General features: G+C 43.3%; 1 protein-coding gene across 4 annotated transcripts in view; it reads left to right on the forward strand.

Annotated features, from left to right (window-relative positions):
• Window positions 1–27,574, forward strand: part of DDR2 (discoidin domain receptor tyrosine kinase 2) — a 166,737-nt gene that overhangs the window by 1,097 nt on the left and 138,066 nt on the right. For 2 of the 4 annotated variants that reach the window (XM_069547372.1, XM_069547382.1), the window contains exon 2: window positions 23,820–23,965. Coding sequence is in view for 1 of the 4 variants with exons in the window: in XM_069547358.1 (XP_069403459.1) it covers window positions 27,352–27,378 (27 nt within the window). In the remaining 3 variants the exon portion in view is untranslated. Of the gene's footprint in view, window positions 1–23,819; window positions 23,966–27,059; window positions 27,379–27,574 lie in introns of those variants that run through there. The other 2 variants (XM_069547358.1, XM_069547347.1) reach the window with 2 other exon arrangements.

The raw sequence follows: 27,574 nt of genomic DNA on the forward strand, positions 1-27,574 counted from the left end.
TTTCCAAGTGGCTGAAGCTCTTAGGCCAGCCATTTGAGGCGGGAGTCTGCACTGCTCAGGCCAGGAGGGGTTCAGCACCATTTTGCTGACTGCTCGCCTTCTGCGTCCTTTCTCTGGAAGAGAGTCAGCGTCTGTTTCATGACCCTCGTTTCTCAAGCAGTGGGAGTGCCAAAGGGGGACTGACACACTCAGGGTCACACAGCAACATTAGTAGTGAAGCTGCAGATGAAATCGAAGTTCTCTTTCCTGCTAACCCAGTGCTCTTTGCACTCCATACCTTCACATTCATGAGGCTGAGGCAGTTTAATTAACAAGTCACCACAAGGACATTAATTATCCTCAAGAGAGGATGCCCAATAGCTGTTCATCAACAAATGGTATCTGTGGTCATCTTTGGTTGTGTGTCTGTGTGTAAAATAAAAAAAGCGAGGTGCTTATTCTACCCCAGACTCCATGCTCAGAGCTCTCCATCCATAATCTATCTGAATCCTCACAGTTCTGGAGACATTATTCGTATTTTATGAATAAGGACCTTAAAACTTAGAGAAGCGGAGTGAGCTGCAAAAGGAAGTACAGCTAATAAGGTTGAAAACTCACGAATGTCTGACTCTGAACTCTGTGCTCTGACTCACTGTCTAACAACACTCCCCTCCCCAACCCCATACACACATTTGATTACTTCCAAGTCAAACTCCACATCTCTCTCGGTGGGTGACTGGTGACTAGGGGGCGAAGATGTCAGGCGAGGGGAGCCGTGCGGACCGTCTCTTGGAGGCCACTTCCGCACTTGGATGGTTATCTGTCTGGATACCAGAAAAAGTTGCAGGTGGGCAGCTCTGTGCATTACTTCTGAGTGTTTGGTATATATTTACCTTTGTTCTGCAAAGAGCCTTGGATTTAGATTCTGAAGACCCAAGTTCAAGTTCTGGCTCTCCCTTTTACTACTTGGCAAAGTTGCTCTTCCTTTCTGTACCTTGGCCTCTCTATACAGGAATAATAGCACTACTTTTCTGTATGATTGTTTGAAGAGATATTGGACATGAGTGCCGTCTGAAGGCTGTGAAGGGCTTCCCCATATGGTTCTTGTGACAATGGTCACTGGACACTGGGAAGAAATGTGAGGCAGCGCCTGCTGATGCTGGCGGGAGGGTGGCTGCAATGGGAGGCTTCTGCCTTAGTGCCCATCTCTTTTGAATGGAACCAGTCCTTCCTTGCAGGGGATATCCCCAGACTTTCTGTCTGAAACTTTCCTCTGGTGCCTGGCCTGGTCACACTACCTCAACCAGGGGCTTGGTGGGCGCTGAAGGACACCATGCTTCCTTTGCCTGCCCCTGCACCATCTCTGAACAAGGAAGGTCTGTTAGGATCAGTCCACAGCTTTCTCCTCGAAGGAGATGGCTTTTCAGGAGCTTCATATCTGGTTAAGGGTTGTTCCTTGACCCTGGACCTTCCTCGTGTTCCCTCATCTGTGCCTGTGGTCAGAAGGGATACCTCTGGTCCTGGGAATGAGGGTGGGGGGTTGTGGAGGCCCAGCAGGTGCTGGGGAGGCCCTTCCTCTGTTTCTAGTTAAGAGCTGTTTGCTTTACAAACACTAAAGTTAAGGGAAGTGTGGAAAGAATTCCCAGTTTCTTTTACTTAGAATCTACAAATTGTAACTCCAACAGTAGCCATGTCTGTGACATATGCAGAAAAAATATATTTGTCTCTTTCCCTGGTTCCTGGGACAGAGCTTCTGAAACTCTTGCAGTTTCCTAAGTGATGAGAGTATTAGGAGCATCTTTTATTCTAATATTTGGCTTCTGACATGTGTTCCTGGGGTAGAGCTCTTAAGTCCCTCAGAATTTTCCAGGTGATAGGACTGTCTTTTTATCTAATGAGGTGACTGTGGGTGGGCTCCTGGATGGAGGCTGGTGCCCTGGAAGACGTGGGATTCTCAGCCCTACCTCCTGCCTTCCAGGAAGGGGAGTAGGGCTGGAGATGGAGTTAATGATTAATTATGCCCATGTGATGGAAATCCCCAAAGTATCAAGTTTGGGGAGCTTCTGGGTTGGTGAGCACACCCATGTATTTGGAGGATGGTGCACCCCTGTCCCACAGGGAGAGAAGCTCCTACGCTCTCTTGCACTATGTATCTCTTTGGCTGGCTGTTCATCTGTGCTGTTCAGTTGCTTCAGTCATGCCTGACTCCGCAGACTATAACCCACCAGGCTCATCTGTTCATAGGATTCTCCAGGCAAGAATACTGGAGCGGGTTGCTCTGCCCTCCTCCAGGGGGTTTTCCTAAGCCAGGGATTGAACCCTGGTCTCCTGCGTTGCAGGTGGATTCTCTACCGCTGAGCCACTGTGGAAGCCCCATTTAATGCATAGCCTTTAATACGTAATAAACAAGCACCCATAAGTCTATGGGCTTCCCTGGTGGCTCAGATGGTAAAGAATCCGCCTGCAATGCGGGAGACCTGGGTTCGATCCCTGGGTTGGGAAGACCCCCTGGAGGAAGGAATGGCTACCCAGTCCAGTATTCTTGCCTGGAGAATTCCGTGGTCGGAGGAGCCTGGTACGTTACAGTCCATAGGGTCACAAAGAGTCGGACACGACTTAGTGACTTTCACTTTACTTCACTTCACATCACACTGACTTTTGTGAGCTGGGGGTGGTGGAGATGGAGGATGGGTTGTGGAAACCTGTGATTCATAGTCAAGGTGGAAAGAAGTTGTAGGTAAGTTGGGGACCCTTGTCATCAGTGTCTCTCCTGCGGGGCCCTTTGTGGGTCTGAGCCCTCAACCTGTGGGGGCTGCACCAGCTCCAGGTAGTGAGTGTGTGAGGAGAGGAAAACAGTGAGCTTCTCCTAGACAGTGTCTGAGCACAGAGTGGGAGTGTCATCCAAAGGAGTCTCCCCTCCTCTCTCTCCTCTAGCCTCTCTGTTAACTCACTGCTTTCTTCCCTTCTTATACAGTCACTTCCCAGACATTAAGTCATATGAATTATCTATCACATGTAACAAATCAAGTCCAGATCATTTCATATCACTACATTTTTTAAAGATCCATATTATTTATTTATTATTTTTGGCTGTGCCAGGTCTTCATTGCTGCTCCAGCTTTTCTCTAGTTGCGGTGGTCAAAGGCTACTCTCTAATTGTGCAGGCTTCTCACTGTGGTGGCTTCTCTTGTTTGGGAGCAAGGGCTCTAGGGCACGTGGGCTTAGTAGTTATGGTTCCCAGGCTCTAGAGCACAGGCTCAACAGCTGTGGGACATGGGCTTATATGCCCCATGGCATGTGGGGTCCTCCTGGACCAGGGATCGAACCCGTGTCTTCTGCACTGGCAGCTGGACTCTCCACCACTGAACCACCAAGGAAGCTCATGATTACCTTTGAATAGACACACTACAGTATTAGAGTGCCTCCCACTCCTCTGTATATTGATGCCACACCATTCTCCCCCACCAACAGGACCATTACAAAGCCTTCCTGAAATAACGTGCATGAAGCACTCTAAGCTTAGCATCTAGTGCTCAACAGATACTGATTTCATGTCATCACTGCTGCTTCTGTTACCATTATGCGGATATCAAATACACACGCGAGAAAACTTCGTGAATTACTAAGTATGCACTGTGCCTTTTATAACAATTATCACTGTTAGATGTTGGAGGTAACTCTGATTAGGGTCTAAACCAAAGAGGTGAGAAGGTTGAGGATCTAGTCAGAATTTTACAGTGATTTGGCTAAAGGCATTATTTTAGACAATAAAGTGAGTGGATGTCATACCACTTTAAATTAGCATTAGCTCTCAGACTCTTCTTCCCAAGTTTTCTTATAAGATCCACTTTCAGGCACGTCTCCTGGGCATCCAGAAAGCTAAAACCCCTCAAAAACTGACCTCCACAGACCTTCTGATATCGTGCCCCAGCTGACATAAATGGTGACCTGCCCATAACACAGACACACTGGATTCTTTATGCCCCTTGCGCTGTTTGAAGTCATGCAGTGTTTGAATTGACTTTCTCCCAAAAATGACAACTCAGTCCATATATGCATCCAGCATCCCCAGTCCTCCCAGAACTCCTGAATTCAGCAACCGTCCACAATGTGGGTTGCTTACCACTATGTTAGGAATTTTGGGTAGACCTTAAGGATCAATTAAGTAAGAGTAGCTGAAGGTGGAAATCAGCACTTTGAAGTGTTTCCCATGTGAGTCTGACATGAATCTCTGCTGATAAATCTCCAAGTCTGTCGCCTCAGTCACTCCTCAACATGAAGTAAGGACCTCCTTTATAGGACAGCCCTACCCTGTCGTCCCGTAAAAAATTTAGCGGCCAGTGCCTCCCTCCTCTGGTTGGCATGCCTCCTTCCCCTAGCTGACTGCTTTGAGCTGGGTCAAGACCACCTTAAAATGTCCACAAGACTGTGGACATTGCCTTTTCCCCTTACATGGGCCACTTGTCTAGCCCTTGAACTCCTTCTGTTGTGAAGTCAGACAGACCTGATTTCCACTCCCAGCTCTGTACTCACTGACCTTGTGACCCTGGGCTAGTTGCTTAAACTCTCTCAGTTTCCTATTTGGTAAAATAAGGTTGGTAATTCCCATCTAATAGGTATTACAGATGCCACTTGTGAGTATATAGCATAACGTTTGGCACGTAGCTAATAAGTGATGCTGATGATGGTTGTTTTTATTATTAGTTTGGCACAGCTGCTTTGGTTTGTTCAGCTCAGTTATTTCCCCATATCCTCAGTCCAGCAACATTCTTCCAGGCAACAACATTCACTGAGCAAAATCCCCTTCTACAGATAATACTTCTCAAAGTACTTTTGCAGTGGAAAGGACATGGGTTTAAATTCTGGTTTTGCCACCACTTATTAGCCATGTAAACTTGGGCAAGATATTTAACATCTTCAGGTCTCATTTTTCTTGTCTCATAGGTGCCACTAGATTTGCAAAGAGGCCAATATATAGCCTCATACACAGTAGATGCTTCGAGTAAGGGAATGCTCACTTCTCTTACTTTTTCTGGTGGAATCTTCAATACTCTGTGGTCTAAAAGCCCATCATGTATGAATCATGGAGATTGTTATCTTGGATAGATCTATTTCATTTCACTGTGTGGGTGTGTGCTAAGTTGTTTCACTCTCTGACTCTTTGTGACCCCATGCACGGTAGCCCGCCAGGCTCTTCTGTCCATGGATTCTCCAAGTAAGAACACTGCAGTAGGTTGCCATGCCCTCCTCCAGGAGGTCTTCCTGACCCAGGGATTGAACCAAATCCCTTATGTCTCCTGCATTGGCAGGCAGGTTCTTTACCACTGGTGCTACCTGGGAAGCAGCATGGATGTAATCTGTGGGAAACTTGTCCTCTTCTATTTGAAAAGACAGCTGTCAGCTCATCTCCTTGTCCCCACTCCCTTATGCACCCTTACCTCACTTTTCCCCAACCTTTCCCTTAATGGTCAAAACAGACTTGTGCATAATGCTGTCTTTACAGGGAATTAAACACAAGAGTGGATTACTTGGCTAGGGGTCTGTGTAACACCTGAAGGGAAAAAGAGTTGGCACCTTGGGACAGGTAGGGAAGGAGGGATAAAATATTGTATATTGGACAAATAATCCTATTATGATGGAAAGATTTAAAGGGCAGTGTAAAACAGTATGGGTCACAATTGCTAGTGCTATCATAACTAAATGCATTCAGGAAAGGGAGAGATGAGTTAACAAAGGAGAAATCAAGTTTTGTGCTTCTGGAGTAGTCATCCAGTAACTCACTTGTCCCACCAAGGGCTCCAAGCTGGAGGGACCACCAGAGGGAAGACTGGCCTTGACTGATGTTCACCACATTTCCCCCTCCTGCTCCTAATGCCCAAGTCTTGTCCTTTTTCCCCTTCTGGCTACATTTCTCAGTGGTTTCTAACCTGTTTATCTCCCTGATTGTGTTGGGTTCCCTCAACAATTCAACTGTGTTTTACTGGGTTTAATTCTATTTAGCAAGCTTTTATTGATTACTTCTGAGTATAAGACACTCTGCTTAACATTTTCAAATAACAATAGCTTAACAGAGGAACCAAGATGTCCAGATGCCTGTCCAAGGATAGTCACTAAAAAAACAATCACCTAATGGCTAAAGTGATGGTCTCTCTAAACTTTCTCCATCCCTTTCAATTTTATTTGCATGCATTTGGACATATTATGGTTGATACTGTGTTATTCAGACATGATTTGGTTGAAAATAATTCTCTTCTTATTTTGGTTTTCTTATTTTTTGCTTTCTATTGTGCATAGAACTACTAGATATTTCCAAGTTCTGTAATTCTCCAAGCAACAGAGGTGCCAGAATTTGGCAGATTGTTTACTTATTAGCTGGGGCTTCCCTGGTGGCCCAGATGGTAAAAAGTCTGCCTGCAATGCAGGAGACCCAGGTTCGATCCCTGGGTCAGGAAGATCCCATGGAGAAGGAAATGGCAACCCACTCCAGTATTTTTGCCTGGAAAATCCCATGGATGGAGGAACCTGGTGGGCTACAGTCCGTGTAGTCGCAGAGAGTCGGACACGACTGAAATGACTGAGTGTGCACACACTACTTGTTAGCTGAACGCTCATCTTGGTCTCTAAGGACTGAGAAAGGTTAGGTTTGAGCCAGCCCAAGTGTCCCTGAGGCCTAGAAGAGCAACGAGAGGTCAGAGAGGTTCTAAGAGGGGTTTAGACTTACTTCAAAGCTCCTGGGTTCAGCTGGGCTTCTCCTGGAGATCAGCATTGTCTTTAATGTATTCACTCACTCAACTGTCTGCGGCTTGTGTTTTGTGCTTAATGAGACCTTCCAAAAATGTTTGAGGAGAGTGTCTGAGATCTACTGCTCAAACATATTGCTGTGTACTCCATGGTGTGGGTATAACTGGGAGGGCTTCTGAAGAATAGAACCTTGTGAGCAAAAGGTAGCGAGGCAAATATGTAGTAAGTTTTGATCTCAGCACCATCATTTTCTAGATTTTTTTTTTACCTCAAGGCTTTTAACTTTGGTGCTCCTCAGTTTCCTCATCTATTTTCCTCATGTGTCTTTATCCCCTTCTTTTAGGTTCAGAGAAGATACTGTGCAGGAAACTTTGTAAACAGGAAAGCACTATGCCTATGGAGATGGTTGGTCCAAATGCCTTTTGAACACTTTTCATAGTAGCAAATCCAGCAAAATTTACTGTGTGCAAGATTGTCTTGGCAGTCCCTACGGGAGTGATACCAACAAAAGGCCTGGCAGGACTGTAATTTCCCAGAGGCATATAAAGTTTAGAGGAGAGGTGAAGTTTACAAAGGCTGCTGGGGTTGGTTCTTTAAGATGTACTCTCTTGAGAGCCTGGGGAACAAGTTGACCTAAAGAAGAGAGCAGTTACTCAGGAGTACTGTGGCTGACTCATGTTGATATATGGCAGAAACCAACACAATATTGTAGAGCAATTATCCTTCAATTAAATAAATAAATAAAATGTTACTTAAGAGTAGCTAATTGTTCCTCAGACAGATATAGTTCTACTTTTAGAATGCGTATACTAGATAGATTTTTAAAATTGAGATAAAATGTTAAAATAATATCAAAACAAATTATAGATAGATCCTAATCCCAATAAAAATCCCAGTAAGTTATTTTGTGACTATTGAAAAACTGATTCTAAAATTTATAATGAGAGGCAAAAGATCCAGAGTAACCAACACAATATTGGAGAAGAACAAAGTCAGAGGACTGATGTTACCCAATTTTAAGACTTACTATATAGTCGCAGTAATTAAGACAGTGTGGTATTGCTGGAAAAAAAAGATAAGTAGATCAACAGAACAGACTAGAGAGCCCAGAAATAAATCCATGTAAGTATAGCTGTGGCACCCCACTCCAGTGCTCTCGCCTGGAAAATCCCACGGATGGAGGAACCTGGTGGGCTGCAGTCCATGGGGTCGCTAAGAGTCGGACACGACTGAGCGACTTCACTTTCACTTTTCACTCTCATGCATTGGAGAAGGAAATGGCAACCCACTCCAGTGTTCTTGCCTGGAGAACCCCAGGGACGGGGGAGCCTGATGGGCTGCCGTCTATGGGGTCACACAGAGTCGGACACGACTGAAGCGACTTAGCAGCAGCAGCAAATATAGCCAACTGGTCTTTGGCAAAGAAACAAAGGCAGTACAATGGAGAAAGATAGTCTTTTCACCAAATGGTGCTGGAATAATTGAACATGCAAAAGAAAACCCAAAAATCAAACCAAATCTAGACTCACACCTTATGTCCTTCACAAGAATGAACTAAAAATAGATCATGAACCTAAATGTAAAACGAGAAACCAGAAAACTGTAACATAACATAGGAGAACACCTAGGGGACCTTGGGTGTGGTGATGACGTTTCAACACCAAAGGTACAATCCTTGAAAGAAAAAATCGATAAAGTGGACTTCATTAGAATGAAAAATTTTTGCTCTGTGAAAGCTAGTTTCAAGACAATGAGACTGCAAGACATGGATTGGGAGAAAATATTTGCAAAAGACCTATCCAATAGAGGACAATTACATAAAATGTGTAAGGGACTCTTCAAATTCAACAACAAGAAAATGAGCAAAAGAAATGAACAGGCAGCTCACCAAAGAAGATATATAGATGGCAAAAAGTGTTAGTCACTCAGTCATGTCCAGCTCTTTGCAACCCCATGGACTGTAGCCTGCCAGGCTCTTCTGTCCATAGCATTTCCCAGGCAAGAATACTGGAGAGGGTTGCCACTCCTTTCTCCAGGGGATCTTCTCCATCCAGGGGCTGAACCCAGGTCTCCAACATTGTGGGCAGATTCTTTACCACCTGAGCCACCAGGGAAGCCTGCAGACCGCAGTGAAAGTGATAGTTGCTCAGTCGTGTTGCTGAGTCCAACTCTTTGAGACCCCATACTATACAATCCATGGGATTCTCCAGGAAAGAATACTGGAGTGAGTAGCCGTTCCCTTCTCCAGGGGATTTTTCCAACCCAGGGATCGAACCCAGGTCTCCTGCATTGCAGGCGGATTCTTTACCAGCAGAGCCACAGTAGACATGAAACAATGCTCAGCATTGTATATCACAGGAAATTTCAAATTAAGACAACAATGAATTATCACTACCGTACCTGTTAGAATGGCCGAAACCCAGAGCACTGACAGCACCCCATACTGGTGCTGATGAGAGCAGTGATAACTTTTATTCATTGCTGCTGGAAATACAAAATTGCAGCCCCTTTGGCAATTTTTCACAGAAATCAACATATTCATGTGTGTGACCCAGAAACCATGCTCCTTGGTATTTACCCAAACAAATTGAGAACTTATGTTTATGCAGAAACCTAAGTACAGATGATTATGGCAACTTTACTCATAACTTCAAAACATGGAAGAGAGCAGGTCATGGAGAAATGGTGTAAGCACTGAAACTGCTATCAGAAGCGCTGGGTTCAGATCCTGCTTCTTTTAGTTGTGAAAATTGAAGGCAGTAAAGTCTTTATGAGCACAGATGTGGAGTAATATGTAAGCTGACATCTGAATACTTTGTGTGAATGTGAAGTGAAAGTCGCTCAGTCGTGTCTGACTCTTTGCCACCCCATGGACTGTATGGCCCATGGAATTTTCCAGGCCAGAATACTGGAGTGGGTATTGGGTATATAATGCACACAGGGCTGTTTTCCTTTAAGCAATAAATAGAAAATGGTTATTCCCAGAGGGTGATGATTATCATTCTAGGTTTCAGGGTACAGCTCCAGATTTGGTTTCTCTTGGTTTGACCATGGGCAGAGCTGATGTCTTCCTCATCATGCTTCTTTCCTCATTGGTGTGTTCATACCTCTGATGATAGAAATACTTCCCTTTTAAGCTTTTCCTTAAAAATTCTCATTTGATTAGTTAGTGTCATGTGAAGAGTAAATTAACTGTTTCTTAATATTATGTTTGGAGGTGAAGAGTTTTCTAAGCATTTTGGTCAGCCATTCATTACCAAAGAGATGTCAAGCTTGAATGTCAAGCTAAGATGTAAATTTTAGACTTATGCGGATACCTTAGTGGAGTGTGAAAAGTTACTTTGTCCTCCTTTTGCTGTGTTTTTGGTGACAGACTTGGCTTTTGCAGAATAAAAGATGATTGATGCTCTTCCCATTGCTTCCTTTTCACAACTCCCTGATGTTTACTCTCCTCTTTCATTTTTATGACTTAGGGTGCTAACTTCTTCCCCCCACCTAGATCCATAGGAGCCCCATGCCCTCTAGAAAAAGGGAGCTGTTTTGTGCCTTTTGCTTAGCTGTAGGAGGGACCACCTCTAGCCTCTCAGGTGCTCCCCACTTTCATTTTCCAGCTGACAAGTAGTTGCCAGCATTTACAAAACATGTGTTGTCAAAAGATCTCAGGATGGCTACTTTTATCCTATATACATATGTAAACTTCAATGACTCTGCATTTCCTGGTGATCCTACATCCAGTTGCTTCTTTCCTTGGGCAGAAGTAATATAGGAGAGGGAAAAAAAAAGGAACATTGCTTTAAATAGGGCAGAAGTTCTAATTTCTAGCCCTAATTTACTAAGTAGTATGGATATTGAAAGGAATTTCAGATTTTTAGATCTAAGTCTTTATTTGAGTTGGGTAGATTAGGGCAAAGAAAAGGCTGGTGAAGAAGCTCTTGGGCAGTACATAGGAAGAAAAGAGTTCAACACAAAAAAAGACTCCATCTTTGTTATCAGCAGACTAGAGGCAAAAAATGAGCCCTGGTTTCAAGTGAAATGATGGAAGTGAGGACCCTGGGTTCACTTACAGTGTTGCTTTACATGAAGGTGTTTAAGTCACTAGCAGGAGCATCTCCAAATTCTTTCAGAAATTTGGTTTCAAAAAAAAGTATTGAAACAATCATAATGAAAAAATCGGAACTTTACTGAATGTTCTTATACTTCATGTTACATTGAGTGTTATTTTTTATAACAGAGTACTTGGTGAGGTGGGAGTGGGGAGGGTGTTATAATATTTTCAGTGCTTGGGTCTCCTAAACATCTGAATCCAGCCCTTCGTAGGAACAGAAGCTATTGTCAGCCACAACTTGCACCCAGATCTATTGGGCCACCATTCCTCAGAGCTCCTAGGAGAAGTAGTACTCTGATGCTCTTCATAAATATGTTCAAATCTATCCTTACAATGAGAAAATTATCATACTGGGTTGGTCAAAAAGTTCATTCAGGGTTTTTCTGTAAGACATTATAGAAAACCCCAAACTAACTATTGGCCAAGCCAATAGTTACCACTGCATGATTCAGTAATGCGTATTGGGGGAAAATAATCCACTCACTGATCGTGGGGTGTCAAATATACTTTCTAGTGAATAAATGAAGATTAGGTGAGAGTGGTGACAAAGCAATGGGATATCTAGATTCATGTGATTTCCTTTAATTAGAATTTAATAATCCCCACCCTCACCACTAGCCACACTTCTTAAGGCCAGGTAAATGGTCTTAAGTGTAAGGTAAATGGTGTTCCACACTCAAAGAAGTACTATTCCCCCCTTCCCTCCCCCCACCATAGTAGCTTTGCTGATGGTGATACAGGGGCCACTGGGAAAGTAATGAGACAGCTGCTGAAGATGTAGGAACCAGCCATCCTGCAGGGATGCCTTTAGTCATGGGTTTCTTTTTTTTCCTCTTTTAAAAAATTAATTTATTTTAATTGGAGGGTAATTACAATATTGTGATGGGTTTTTGCCATACATTGACATGAATTAGCCATGGGTATACATGTGTCCCCCCATCCTGAACCCCCCTCCCACGTCCCTCCCTACCTTATCCCTCTGGGTTGTCCCAGAGCACTGGCTTCAGGTGCTCTGCTTCATGCATCGCACTGGTCGTCTATTTTACATATGGTAATGTACATATTTCAAAGCTGCTCTCTCAAATCATTTCACCCTCACCTTCTCCCACAGAGTCCAAAAGTCTGTTCTTTACATCTGTGTCTCCTTTGCTGCCCTGCCTGTAGGATTGTTGGTACCATCTTTCTAAATTCCATATATACGCAATAATATACAGTATTTGTCTTTCTCTTTCTGACTTATTTTCCTCTGTATAATAGGCTCCAGGTTCATCTACCTCATCAGAACTGACTCAAATGAATTCCTTTTCACAGTTGAGTATTATTCCATTGTGTACACGTACCACGACTTCTTTATCCATTCACCTGCTGATGGACATCTAGGTTGCTTCCATGTCCTAGGTACTGAAAACCGTGCTTCAGTGAACACTGGAGTACATGTGTCTCTTTCAATTTTGATTTCCTCGGTGTGTATGCCCAGCAGTGGGGCTGCTGGGAAGGAGCACATCCTCTGCTGCTTCCTTTTGTGGAAAGGCAGGGTCACAGAACAGACTCAGCAGTCTAAAAAATTTCCCTCAGGATTATCTAATTACTTACACCTGAGCAACATATGCACCTATTTTAAAGAGATTTTTTTTTCAGCTTCTTAGGATGATCAATTATTTGGACACAGGTGCTGCTCCTGCTAAGTTGCTTCAGTTGTGTCCAACTCTGTGCAACCCCATAGACGGCAGCTCCCCTGTCCCTGGGATTCTCCAGGCAAGAACACGGGAATGGGTTGCCATTTCTTTCTCCAATGCATGAAAGTGAAAAGTGAAAGTGAATTCTCTCAGTTGTGCCCGACTCTTTGCGACCCCATAGACTGCAGCCCACCAGGCTCCTCCATCCATGGGATTTTCCAGGCAAGAGTACTGGAGTGGGGTGCCAGTGCCTTCTCCATATTTGGACACTATTAAAACATGAAAAGCTATGACAGACTTAGTGTATTAAAAGCAGAGATATCACTTTTCTGAAAAAGATCTGTATAGCCAAAGTTATGGTTTTTCCAGTAGTCATGATCAAACCAGTCAGTCCTAAAGGAAATCAACCCTGAATATTCATTGGAAGGACTGATGTTGAAGCTGAAACTCCAATACTTTGGCCACTTGATGTGAAGAACTGACTCATTGGAAAAGACCCTGATGCTGGGGAAGATTGAAGACAGGAGGAGAAGGGGGCAACAGAGGATGAGATGGTTGGATGGCATCACCAATGAAATGGCTGTGAGTTTAAGCAAACACTGGGAGATACTGGAGGACAGGGAAGCCTGGCATGCTGCATTTCATGGGGTCGCAAAGAGTTGGACATTACTTAGCGATTGAACAACAGCAAAATATATACAGACATTAAACCCAGGTATGAGAAATGGCAACCCACTCCAGTTTTGCCTGGAGAATCCCGGGGATGGAGGAGCCTAGTGGGCTGCTGTCTCTGGGGTCGCACAGAGTCGGACACAACTGAAGCAACTTAGCAGCAGCAGCGGCAGCATACACTTAAATTAGGTTCCTGGACTCAGTTTCCATGTACATGTTGTGTGTGGATGGGGAGGGCTTCCCACAGGGCATCAGACAATTCTCTGGACACAAGCTGGGTGTCCTACAATTCACATGAACTCTGACACCATCTCCTTAGAGATATCATCAGATGCCACAGGTTAAGGGTTCAGTGTCTTGCCCCCATCTCCTTACTATGCCTCACTTTAGAAGCCAGTTGTAAGCTCAGGCTGTTACCTGTGCTTCTGATCTACTGGTTACAAATTAGAGGCTGCCAAGACCCCCTCCTCAGATTTGATTAACTTGTTAGAGTGGCTCACAAAACTCAGAGAAACATTTTATTTACTAGATGACAGGTTTATCATAAAAGGATATGTTAGGCACAGGCAGATGAAGAGATGCATAGGGCAAAGTATGGAGAAAGGGGAGGAGCATTTATGCCTTCACCAGGCATCACTATCCCCAAATCTCTACGTATTCTTCAACTTGGAATCTGTCTGAACCCTGTCCTTTTGGGTTTTTATGGTGGCCTCATGCCACAGGCATGACTGATTAAATCATTGGCTATTGGAGATAGATTCAAACTCCAGACTCTCTTCTACCCAGTGATCAGTGGAGTTGGGACTGAAAGTTCCACCCTTCTAATCCCAAGGTTGGTTTCCCTGGCAACCAGCTCCCATCCTTAGGTAGGGTCCTAGAATCGCCTCATTAATGTAACCAAAGGCACCTTTATGGCTCTCCTCACTTAGGAAATTCCAAAGGTTTGGGGAGTCTGTGAGCCTGGATCTGTGGATGAAGACCAAATATATATGAGAAATTTATTTTGGTCTTCTGAATGACCAGATATATGTTTCTTATAAATCATAATATAGAACGTCTCTTATACTTTAGTTTTTCTGCAACTATAAAGCTGAAGCAAAGTTTTAAGTGAAGTCAAATATAGCTATAAACTCAATAAAATAATAAAACGTTATTTTAATGCATGAGATGATGTGGTTTGTTGAGACTAACCACTAGTGTGGTGTTTAAAGATAGAGTGGACACATGTAGCCTCAGGGCCTGGTCTATGTTTAATTTGGGACTATTGTTTAAATGTAATTAATATTTGTGCAGAAAATGTTTATTCAGTTCAGTTCAGTTCGGTCGCTCAGTTGTGTCTGACTCTTTGCAACCCCATGAATTGCAGCACGCCAGGCCTCCCTGTCCATCACCAACTCCCGGAGTTCACTCAAACTCATGTCCATCAAGTCGGGGATGTCATCCAGCCATCTCATCCACTGTTGTCCCCTTCTCCTCCTGCCCCCAATCCCTCCCAGCATCAAAGTCTTTCCCAATGAGTCAGCTCTTCGCATGAGGTGGCCAAAGTACTAGAGTTTCAGCTTTAGCATCATTCCTTCCAAAGAACACCCAGGACTGATCTCTTTCAGAATGGACTGGCTGGATCTCCTTGCAGTCCAAGGGACTCTTAGGAGTCTTCTCCAAATCCACAGTTCAAAAGCATCAGTTCTTCGGTGCTCAGCTTTCTTCACAGTCCAACTCTCACATCCATACATGACTACTGGAAAAACTATAGCCTTGACTAGACGGACCTTTGTTGGCAAAGTAATGTCTCTGCTTTTGAATATGCTATCTAGGCTTATTAGAGTGTGTTAAACATATTGTTATTAATAGCCTCAAGGGTTTATGCATTTGGGAAAGTCAGATCTCATATTTACTTAACCAAGTTTCTGCCGGTAGGCAGTGGTCAAATGTTAATTTTAATTTGGTATCATTAAATATTTGTTGAAGTGTCTATTCTCTTGAAGATTAGAGGGTTAGCATGGGAATGATAAAGAAATTGCTATCTAATCTAACTATTACTAGAATCAGTGACAGAACCATTGTACTTTTGTGTTTATGCTTTAGATTTCTGCTTATAAACTTGTAGACACTGGTATGTAGAGTCAGAGTTCATGTACACACATCTGCTCACTGCATGAACATGGCGCTGACTGCAATGGCTGAGCAGATTAAACTGCCCTGTGCCACCTGGTGACTCAATTCTCCCACCATTTCCTCAGTTTCTAGATTGGTTCTTGATTTGATCTGGCTTTCATTTTGCATTTGGACAATCATAAACCCAGATGAAAAGGCAGGCCCTGAAATCACTTCGTTACCATTAGCATTAAAAGTTCCAAATTATAGAATTGAAGATATAAAATTTAAAAAATTCTATAAATGTCATGGTCTGAAAGAATATATTTGTACTTAGAGAGACTCCACTCTAAAAGTAAATTCAAGCTACATTTTTTTTTTCCAGGAAAGCCTTTCTGATCTGTCCTCTTTAAATTTTACTAATAATCAAAAACATTATGACAGCTTAGCAGTGAGTGCTTATTTTATACCAAGATTTATATTAAGCACTTTATATATAGTATCTCATCAAAACCTTATAATTGTGTGAAGTGATTAGCTTTCCTATGTATATATGAGAACACAAGATGCTAAGAGAGGCTCACTCACATAGCAAATACTAATAAGCAGCAGAATAAGAATTGGAACCTAGGTCTTTCTCACTGAAGCACCTCACTTTTTACCACTACTTGGTTACTCTTCTTGAACCTGTGGATCTCACTCTTATTTTTGCAAGTAGGCATTCCTGTTTTATAGTTATCTCCTGATACTCTTGTCTTTTCTATTGAGCCAGTGAGTCTCAAACTTCAGTGTGCATCAGAATCATCTGCATTGCTTCTTAAAAATGCAGAGCCCAGGCTCCAGTCAAAACTTGAGATAAATGCATGCTAAGTCCCTTCAGTTGTGTCTGACTCTTTGAGACTTTATGGACTATGCAGCCCGCCGGACTCCTCTGTCCATGGGATTCTCTGGGCAAGAATACTGGAGTGGGTTGCCATGCCCACCTCCAGGGGATCTTCCTGACCCAGGGATTGAACCCACGTCTCCTGCATTGCAGGCAGATTCTTTACCACTGAGCCCCTGGGGAAGCCTGTAAAACTTGATAGATGAAACATTTTCTGCATAGCGTCCAGGGAACCTGTGTTTTTAGCAGCCTCCCTCAGGTGACTGATTTTGTTGCAGGCGTTCCTTTGCCTTCATTTAGAGTAAAACTGCATTTGACTGTGGGTGCTTCATGGCCCATGATTGTTTTTTATCCATCCTTCTATCTCAAGGACTCGCTAAATGCAAAGAATGAAAGAAAGAAGGAACAATTGTCAATAGAGAATATGTTCTTGGAAAGAACATTCTGTTGGCCAGACCCTTGGAAAATTTAGAGATACATGTTTAAATATTACTTAATGTACTCAGTCTAGACTCTCTCCTGGAGGCCAACATGGCAAGGAGTCTATGAGAAGGGGCAGAAAGCATACCTCTGTCTATAAAAAAAAAGAATGAAAACTCGCCAGATGCCCCATGATGAGACAGAATCAATCTTCTTCCCCTTTCCTAAAACTAAGATCAATAGAAAAGTGTAAATGCCTTTGAGGCCCAGAAAGGGGCTCATTTTCCTGCAGTGTTGTAGGCATTTTCCAAGAGTTCTTCTTAACTCGTGGTTCTGAGGTCAACATGGATTTATTCCTTTATTAAGCAAAAAAATTTTTTGTTGTTGAGTACTTACTAAGTGACTTGAATGTCGTAAGGCACAGTCTTTTCTCTTCCTGAGTTTATTATCAGTTAGAAAATTCAGGAAACAGTAAAGGAAATGTGGGGCTAGTTGCTCAGTGTCTGCAAACACTAAAACGCAGGGAAGGGGTTGTATTGTCAGGGGACTGGAGCTGGATGCTAGAAGTGGTGTAAGAATTGGATGGAATTAGACAGACAGGAAGCAAAGAACAGGAAAAGCCTTGGCTGTCGGAGTGCTTAGGATCAGCCGGCTTGAAACAGTGAGGATGTAAGCCTGGGATAGTGGGAAATTTGTACTGGGGAGCATGGAGAAAACAGCCTTGCATAGATGTGTTTTGTTACATTAAGGGGAGTTGCAGAGTTTTGAACATTTTCCTTTGTCTTATAGCAAAGGCAGTGTTGTTTAAGATTAATGTGACTGTAGCATGTCAGGGAGATTGCAGGGGAGGAGTTAAGCCAGGGAGAGATATCCAAAGGCTCTTCTCAGTCCTCCGGATGTGAAGCGACCAGGTTTGGACCAAGATGGCAGAAGGAACCAGGACAAGATAGGGCTGCCGTGGGTGTGACCTGAAGGACACCAGTGAGACGGTATTGCTACTAATGGTAGAAGCAGGGTGAAGCTCCCACACTAACTGATGTGCAGTGTGTGAGAACCTAGAGACCCATCTTCCCACAAGAACTTTAGGCCAGAGAAAAGTGCCTTAAGCTTCTAACCAGGACCCTGAGTCCAAGTTTTTCAAATGCCCTTTGATGTCGGCAGAGCAGATGGCCCTGGAGGAGGCTGGGCTCGTGGTTGCTTCCTTTTCCTTCTCTGTCTCTCATCCCTCCCCAGCTGGGTTTCCACAAGGAGAACCTCTCAGGACGGGCACTTCTGTTGGGACCTAATGAAGGAAATCTTGCTAATTGGACAAACATGGTACTTCCCAAAGTACAATCCTTGGAAACTTGTGGGTTTTAAAATAGAAAACAATAGGGGAGGGCAAGGGCCAGACTTCTGTGGCTTAATAAGTTTGGGAAAATATTCTTAGAGAATTAAGCAGGTTTGTTTACTGCAAGGACTTCCCAAGGTCTATAATATGGAAATGAGCATTTTTACCTTCTGAGAGAGATGTAGCTTATAACACTCAATGAATGTTTGGATCATGGAGCTCTCTTTTTTTCAAGAAGCATCTTGAGGGGAAATGGCTACATAGGACACATTTCAAGAGACTGGAGACAAAAAAGTTTGTCTTATAAATAAGTCTCTTGAGACTTCCCTGGTGGTTCAGTGGCTAAGACTATGCTCCCAAAGCTGGGGGCCTGGGTTTGATTCTTGGCCGGGGAGCTAGATCCCACATGATACAACTAACAGTCCAGGTGCCTCAACTAGGATCTGGTGCAGCCAAAGAAATAAATGAATATTTAAAAAATAAGTCTCTTGCACTTAAGGTTGGTAGTGTCATGGAAAGAAAAAAAGAGTTTGGAATTTTAGCCAGGGGTCTACTACTGACTTGTCATCTGGTATTGAACTACTTTGGGTCTGTTTGCACAGAGATTATACTAATACTAGATGAATTCTTTAGTTCTTAAAACTCCAAAGTCTGTGGTTGTGTGCATATGCAGAGGAAGAAAATAATCTGGTTTTTCTACGCTGTAATAATGCTGGTGTCAGAGACAGTGGTGGGATGGTGACAGCAAGATGAGTGAGCGGTGCTTTGAGCCCTGCGCTGATTATGTGGTTGGGCACTATCGCAGAGTGGGCTGGCGGAGCAGAGTGAACGAAGCTCCTGGTTTGCTCCCAGCCTTCTCTGAATCCAAGCATGTCAGGTGGGGCACACACAATTATCCAATGGCTAAGACGAGGTTTGATCCTTGGGTTGGGAAGATCCCCTGCAGAAGGAAATGGCAATCCACTCCAATACTGTTGCCTGGAAAATCCCATGGAGAGAGGAGCCTGGTAGGCTACAGTCCATGGGGTCACAAAGAGTCGGACAGGACTGAGTGACTTCACTTTCAAGGCGAGGTTAATTCCTAACAGTCACTTAATCCATCTTGTCTCAGTTTTGCTGATGAGCAGCTGTGAGGCTTTGGGTAAATCAGTTAACCATCTGGGTCTGAGTTTTCTTCATCTGTGAACTAAGGAAGCTGCATTAGATCAGGGAGTCCTGATGTTTTGTGAAGAGGAACTGTTGGTCAAGTCATCTTGTCTCTTACCAGAGCGTGGTAGAGAAAGCAGAGACCTTCTTCCATCACTCAGTGCAGATAAGCCCCAGGGTTCTGTCTTCAGTTTTCTTCTCTTCCTTCTTCCCAGATCATTTCATCTGCCTCAGACTTCAATTATTGCCTTGATGTACTTGATGTTCAAATATGAATCTCTAACATTAAACTCTCTCATTTGTTTATTTAAATTGAGGTATAGATGATGCACAATATTGTATAAGTTACAGGTATATTGTGAATCACAATAGTGATTCACAGTCTTTAAATATTATGGTCCATTTATAGTTATTATAAAAATATTGGCAATATTTCCCACGTTATACAATATATCCCTGTAGCTTATTTTATGTTATTGTTTAGTTGCTCAGCCATTTCCAATCCTTTTGCAACCCCATGGACTGTAGCTCACCAGGCTCCTCCATCCATGGGATTTCCCAGCAAGAATACTGGAGGGGGTTGCCATTTCCGTCTCCAGTGTATCTTCCTGACCCAGGGATCAAACTCTTGTTTCCTGCATTGGCAGGTGTATTCTTTACCACTAAGCCACCTGGGAGGCCCAGATTATTTTGTACCTAATAATTTGCACCTCTTAATCGCCTGCCTCTATGTGGCCTGTCCCTCTCCCCACTGGTAACCACTAGTTTGATCTCTTTATCTGTGAGTCTGCTTTTTTCTTATGTTCACTGGTTTTACTTTTTAGATTCCACATATAAGTGATACCTTGCAGTATTTGTCTTTCTCTGTCTGACATTTCACTTAGTGCTCTCCAAGTACGTTCATGTTGCTGAAATTGGCAATTTTTTTTTTAAATGACCGAACACATTGTGTTAGTATTCCATTCTTGTTGCTCAACTCTTTGCCACCCCATGGACTGCAGCACACCAGGCTTCTCTGTCCTTCACTATCTCCTGGAGTTTGCTCAGATTCATGTCTGTTGAGTCAGTGATGCTATCTACTACATCATTCCATTCTGCATACACACACACACACACACACACACACACACACACACACACATATATATGTATATATTCTTTATCCATTCATCTGTTGATGGTACCAAACTCTTGAATGCTGGACCCAGATTTCTACTCCTCTGCTTGATGTATTTGCCTGTTTCCATGGAAAGGAAAGCAAATTCTTTATGTTCAAACCAAACTCACAATCATCCCTTTTGAACCAATTCCTCTCCCAGTTTTCCCGGGTTCCGTTGCTTGTAGTGATGTACTCTTGGTCACCTGCAGACTGGACATGCAGGCTTCCTTGACTCCTTCCTTCTTCCCTGCTGTAACTAGTTGCTGACTGATGCTCAGTCCCCTTATTGTGGTTATTAGCATACCTCCATATTATTTCTTTCCCCTTCCTGATATCATTGTTCTAGGTCAGGCTCCCATTGGCCACTCTGCTCCCTTCTCCCCTATAAAGCACCCCACATGCCAGGTTAAGCTGTATAGAGCCTCCCTCACCCTGTCATCCCTCTCTTCCAAAGCTTTTCCTGGGTTGCACGTGCTCACCTCTTGTTAGCATCTATAGCCTCAGCCATCTTCCAGCTCTAGCTTTGATTATTGTGCTGTTCCTGTCCTCCAGCCACATGACTTGCAATTCAAATTGTTCCTTTTTTTTAGGCTTTTTACTTTTTTTTTTGACAAAATTCTAGTTATATTTCAAGAGTCAGCTCAAATGATGCCTCCTTCCTCCTTCAAGTCTTCCCTGACTTCAAGGAAAGTCAGGGAAGTCAGGAGAAATCAAGTCACTCCACTGGCTTGATTTCTCCTTCTTTCAGCATCTTATTCTTTTCTATCTTAGTATCTCACCAACACAAATATATATATATATAGTCATATATGTATCAGATCTTATAATGTCTACTATATCTTCTCATCAAGGCCAAGGAACATGTTTTCTTCATCTATAACACCTGAAGTCCCTGGTATATACTAGGAGCTAGAAATACTATTGGCTAAGTTGATATTAAATTATTAATCAATTAAAAAAATAATAATGGAAACAACCAATTAATTTTAGTAATTGATCTAATCAAATACTAATAAAGTAAGGTAAATAATCTTACCTTAAAATAAGGCATATTACCTTAAAATAAGGTAAATAATCCCAAACTAATAAAATATTGGGTTTGGTATCCTGCTATTCTCTTTGCATGTAGCTGAGGGATGATTTTCTGAAGAATTGTAATTTCACGTTTTTACAATATTGGGTTAGTAAACTCCTTAGCTTACAGTTAAGGATAGTTTGTCTCTTTTGTAAGACCATTTCAGTGAAGCTGTGCGTCTTGCTATGTCATGATGGGGCTGATTTCCTTTCTAACAGGAGCATCATATGATGTGGTTAAAACCTTGAGCTTCGGAGTAGGGCAAACCTGGTTTTGAGTTACAATCCTGACCTTGTTAGCTGTGTTACCTTGGGGAATTTACCTATTGTCTTCAAAACTTAATCTCACATCTATAAATGAAGGTTATAATACATCTGTCTATAATTATCATAAGTGCTGGTTCTACCCCTAGGAATTGTTCAAAAGCAAATCTTTGCTCATCCTCACTGGAGGAGCATCGCTAAACCTAGGAGGTTTTCTCTAGGTTCTGTGGGTCTACAAACCACACTGGCCTATAGAATTTCAGAGGTAGACTGGAAACTTGAGGCAGAAATGCTGGGAATATTGGTGCCTGTTTTCCTGGCCTAGTGAAAAGGAAAGCAGGCCTGTGTCTCTCATCCTGCATTAGACAGATGACAAACCTCTCACAAGAGGAGAAAAAAACTATCTCCATCATCTTCTCCTGTCCTAGTGTCTAATAGCTCCAGACTTCCTAAAGGACAGGGTGACTGAGGTTCCTGGAAAAGCCAGGACATAAGACATGACATCTTCAGTCCAGGACATAAGATCCATCTTACATATTATTTCTGTTAATAGAACAATAAAGGGAGAAGGTGAGCAGTTCCTGAGCCCTGAGCACCTTCTGTGGCAGGCACATCTAATGGAGAATTACAATTCTTCTTTATGACTTCTTGAGACAGGTGTCATTGTCTCCATTTCACAAGTAAGTAGAAGCTAAGTAACTCCCAAGATTCACAGCTAGTGAATATGGAAGTGAGGAAATGAACCCGGGTAGTCTGCATACATTTTAGCCTTTGAATCCTTCAGTGTAATTAGACCACATTAGCCATATGAGGTGAGGGCTTCCTTCAGGTGATGCATTTTCTGTGTCAGGAAAATTGTGATCTAACAGGGTTAGCCTTTGCCACGTTAGTGCCACAGGGAACTAGTTTTCAGGAATACTGCTTGGGGGACTTCCCTGGAGGTCCAGTGGTTGAGACTCTGTGCTTCCACTGCAGGGGGCTTAGGTTTGATTCCTGGTCAGGAAGCTAAGATCTCACATGCTGCATGGTGTGGCCAAGTAAAATAAAATACTTGGGCACACTTGGTGCTTCCCCCATGATGACGTGACACTGATGATAGTGAGTGTGATTTGAGAGGTTGATGTTTGTAAACATTCCTGCACAGGTAGGTGCAGAGATATTAGTACAAGTTTCTTCTGAAATAGTGAGATAAACCCCAACTAGAAAAGGACAGTAGCAGAGCAAGAGTTTGAATATTTTCTCAAATTTTGAAGGCTTCAGCTGCATGCCTTTCTGGGGAACTAGACGCCAGAGGAAAGCTGTACTAACATACGTGATATCCCTTCTTGATCTGTGTGGCCACTTTATTCCCTTTAAGTTCTAGATCTTTCAGTGAAGAAGCTGCCAACTTCTGGTAGCTGTTCATTTACTCACTTGGACACTGCAGCACTGATGCAGTTATATATGGTTACATCCATTTAGTGGAAAGCAACAAATCTTTAGAGAGGAATGACATAACTACATATGCTAAAATGCAACTACCTCCAACATGTAAACAGAAAGCCCAAAGTGAAATGTACAGGATACTAAAACTTGATTTTTAAATTAAAAACTCTGTACATCCGTATAGTTTTACATACATGTAGGATGGTTCTAGAAAATTACTCAGTCAGCTGATAACTAGTTGTACCTGAAGAAGGGGACTGATAGTCTGAGGTGGAATATGGAGCAGTTATTCTAGGGTGCTCTGGGGGTCCCTGCAAGTTTGTGAGACCATTTTAGGGGATCCACAAAATCAAAACTATTCTCAAAATAGCATTAGGATTTGCTTTTTTTTCACTCTCATTCTCCCACAAGTGTATGGTGGAGTTTTCCAGAGGTTAAATGACTTGCGTTATTATTGTAACAAACTGAATCTAGAAGCAGATAAAAGGATCTATTTGATTAAGTCAGATATCAAAGAGATTTTTAAAAATATAAAGCAGTGTCAGTCTTCTCACTATTTTTTTGAAAAATTTTAATAAAAATTATTATATGTGTTAACATACAATTATATTTTAATGAAATAAGTGGTAGATTTAAAATTTAGTTTTTAATTTCTAAATTGATAAATATCAATTGTGTAACCCCTATAAACAAAATCTCTGAGGATCTGTCAAATTCCTTCAGAGCCTGGGGCTGCTGGGAGGCTTCTGTTTAATAGTGGTGGACAGAAATGTCAAGCAGGAAAGAAAATGTGAGTGAAGAAAAAGTTTGTAACAAAGCATTGCTTTCCCTTTTTCCCCTCTTCCTAAAAGGAGATCCACAACTGGTCTGGGGTTCAGTGCTCTAGAAAGTTCTAAGGCTGTGCCTTGAAGCCAAGAAGCTGCAATAATTGAAGAGAAGCAGAGGCCAGCTATTCCTGAGTATCCTGTCCCTTGGAGAATGCTCTGCACCCATTGATGTAAGTACACTCTTCTAGCCACAGATGATTGGGGGTGACAGTGTGGCTCCCCCAAGCCCCTCACTTACCCTGGTCGGTGTGATGGAGAAAGGTGAACCTTGGGTTCTGTCCTTGTTGTTGTTGTTGTTCAGTTGCTAAGTTGTGTCTGACTCTGTTGCAACTCTGTTGTAGCCCACTGGGCACCTCTGTTCATGGGTTTTCCAGGCAAGAATGCTGGAGTTGGTTGTCATTTCCTTCTCCAGGAGATTTTCCTGGACAAGGGATTGAACCCACACTTCCTACACTGGCAGATGAATTCTTTACCTCTGAGCCACCTGGGAAGCCCTGTATCCTAGAGCTGATAGCGAACGAAAAGGTCATGGGTTTGATCATATAGGGAACTTGTGTTGAATGTCCATGTTCTCTTTGCACTTCAAGGATCCGGTTGTGGCCAACCCAGAGTAAATGTTCATCCTAGGGTGTCCTGGACCCCCAGCTCTGAGTGACCCAGGATCTCTAGGTCTCCCTTGTTTTTACAGGACCCACTGGAATCTCTGGGTTTCCTGGATCAGTCTAGGCCTCTTCTAATAGTACAATTCCATTTAGAAAAAGTTTAAATCAATTTCCTGCTTCCAGCAATAATTTGAGCTGGTTTAGGGAAAAAAAAAAAAAAACTTAATAGAACTACTAAAACCAGGATAAGAGAACCAGAGCCCTATAATAAGGTTTGGGAGAGTTAAAAGCACAAGAAAACCTAGCCAGGGATGCTAATTGCAGATAAGTGGGCCACTTAGCTCCAGGTCTCAAGGCAAAAAAAGAAGCATGATATACTGCAAAGCTTCATGAGGAAACCAAAAGCACTTGCACAGGTCCAGGTGGTCAGCTGTAGGTGAATTTTGGTCTGAAGGAGACTTCTCAGTTCATCTGTTAGCAGACTTGAATCCTACCAACTAAACTAGGTCTGTGGTCATTTCATGCATCTGAGACCCTCTCAGTCCATAGGTCACCAAAGGCAGAGAACATCTCCTTCATGCCTGTATCCCTAGCATCTAGTGTGGGTTCTGGCACGTGGGAGATGCTCACTGAGGCCCCCGTGCCTTGACTTAGGCTTACATCTAACTTGCAGCTTCTATGACACTTGTTGAATGAATGCACAGTTGAGTGAATAATGTGGTCAGTCCTTGGGATGAAGGATGAAGGGCAGGTGGGTAAAATAGTATTTCCTCACCTTCCCCAGGAGATTTCTTCTCACTAACAATGCTCCTGGGATTTCACACTCCTTTCTGGTTATTGTCTAGGTAACTGCCCACCTTCCCCCATTACTCCTTAGCCTACTTGTGGTGATGAAATAACTTGGGTCCCTTTCTTCCCATAGATTGCCCTGAAACCAATTCCCTTCCATCCTTCATTCCTTCGTTTCCTCCTTCCAACAGATTCTTGATACTGGAGAGCTAAGTGTTCTTTAACTTGAGCCTTCACGGTGTACATTTCAGAATGAAGAATCGATAGCTGCATTTAACCGCTAACCAGAGGTTATTGCAGAGTCTCTCTATTCCATTTGACTGTGATTTTACTCTCTCCATTTGACTGACTCCATTTGACTCTCTATTCCATTATTTATCTGTGATTCATCCTGTTTTACCTCTCAGAAGGGTAAAAGTACTAATCATTGTGGTCTTTTCTTCCCCTGCCACCCAATCTTAATGACTATTTCTAGAAAGTATTAGTTCAATATCCAAGATGTGCTATAAGTAGCTTTGGCTTGAGCACCTTGTCCATGTGCACCCCACCCTCCCCATCGTAGTGTTATGCCCAGAATTATCTCAGGTACTTTGGATTCATTCCACCCTGCTGGTCTCCGCTGGTCACTACTGCAGACTTCCTTCTTTTCTCAAATAATGAGACCAAGTATTTCAATCTGTTTAAAGACTCAATAAGTTTCAGCTTCCTGTGTCCCTTATTAATAGGAAGAGCAAGTATTTAGCATCTAAACTGGAACACTTGTGAGGGAAAAGGAGCGTTATTAATAGAAACTCTGGATATTTGCTCACCGACTTTTCAAAGATCTTGCATCTCTAATGAAGGCTGAGCGCAGAAGGTCAACAAGCGCCTTTCGAGATAGATTCCCTGAATTCTGTTCAGTTATCTGTATTGGGCCAAGGGGATCTGGCATAGATTTCTTAGCGCTGAGTGTTTCTAATAAGCCAGTGGAGAGCCTGTCCTCTTCTGGATGGCAGAGCTCCCACGGGAGACAGGCAGGATTCCCACAGAACTGGCGGCCCTGTTTGTGAGCCCCGGCGGTGGTGCCGCTCGTCCTCCTCCGCCCTTGCTCCCCTCCCTCCCGGCGCCCCCGCCGCCCCCTCTGCTCCCTTCCCCGGTTCCTGTTTTCGGATCCCCATTCTCTTGCTCTGCCTCCCCCTTCTCTCTCTGTGCCTTTTTACTGCTGTTCTGTCTTCTCTCTCCCTGCTCTTTCGCTATTTTCTGCTCCCCATTTGTCACTTGCACGTTCTTCCTTTCCCTCTCTCCCAAAATGGTTCTTTCAACACTGTTGGAGGGCAGCTTAGAAGAACACTGCTGCCAAACTGACTTTCTCCTTTAAAGGAAAAGCTTGTATTTCCAACTGTAGCTTGATTTTCCTTCACGAGCTGCAGGCCGTCCTTTTCTCATTGCGAGTGGCCTGTTTCTCAAGAGCATCTCTGATGGGAAGTTCTGGTTTCGTGTGTCCTGGGGGACATGTGTGCTGAGGCATGAAGACAGCATGGAGGGGGTGTTGGAGGTGGTGGGGGGGTGGGTGGAAGTTGGGGCCGTGACAGAGCAAACCCTGGAGACGCCTGCTTAGTCACAGAATGGATTACAGTTGAGATAAATGACACAATTTACAGTTATCGCAGGTTTACTGCGATAAACCTTAGGGTCTGAGATTTTGGAGTTGGACTGTGCCTGGATCGTTTTAGAGAAGGCAAGATCCTGGTCAGCGTCCAAGCAGGGAGCCCCCACTATGGAGGGTGTGTGACTGCAGGACAGCAGGGAGCCCGATAGACTGGGAGGAAGCTAGCCCTGTACAGAGACGGGGGTGGGGTGGGGTGAGATGCGCCGGAGGTGGGCAGGTTGACTCAGACATTTCCGGATGAACCGGGCTCCAAAAACAATCTGAAAAGCAGAACCTGAGGGCAGACTGCAGTGATCTGAAAAAGAACTGGTGGGCTAGGCAACGTGCTCGCTCTTTCTTTTTTTTTTTCTCATGGGATCCAAGGACTTTGCATAGTATTTTCACTTAATAAAATAATAACACTGTTTACTGAGCCCCTGTGATATGTAAGTGACTCTGGAAGAGACTTGGAATGATTCAAGTATAAATGAGAAATAACCCAGCCTAAGCTGCTCATGGCTAACAACAGAGAGAAGTAATGCGGAAGAGAATTCCCTCCAAGCAGGTGAGGATGTGTTGAGAGAGTGATGGAAGGTTGAAGGGAAGAGAGCAGCAATTGTGGCTGGGCGGGTCAGAGGATAAATGCCTTGACTGTGGAGGGGGTGGGGCTTGGAGGCCAGGCAGAGATTCGATACACAGAGAAAGATGTAGTTCACTCATTATTGATGGAGTGGACCTAGACAACAAGGACGCAGAATGAC

This window comes from Ovis canadensis, chromosome 1, assembly GCF_042477335.2.
Source record: "Ovis canadensis isolate MfBH-ARS-UI-01 breed Bighorn chromosome 1, ARS-UI_OviCan_v2, whole genome shotgun sequence".
Lineage (NCBI taxonomy): Eukaryota > Metazoa > Chordata > Mammalia > Artiodactyla > Bovidae > Ovis > Ovis canadensis.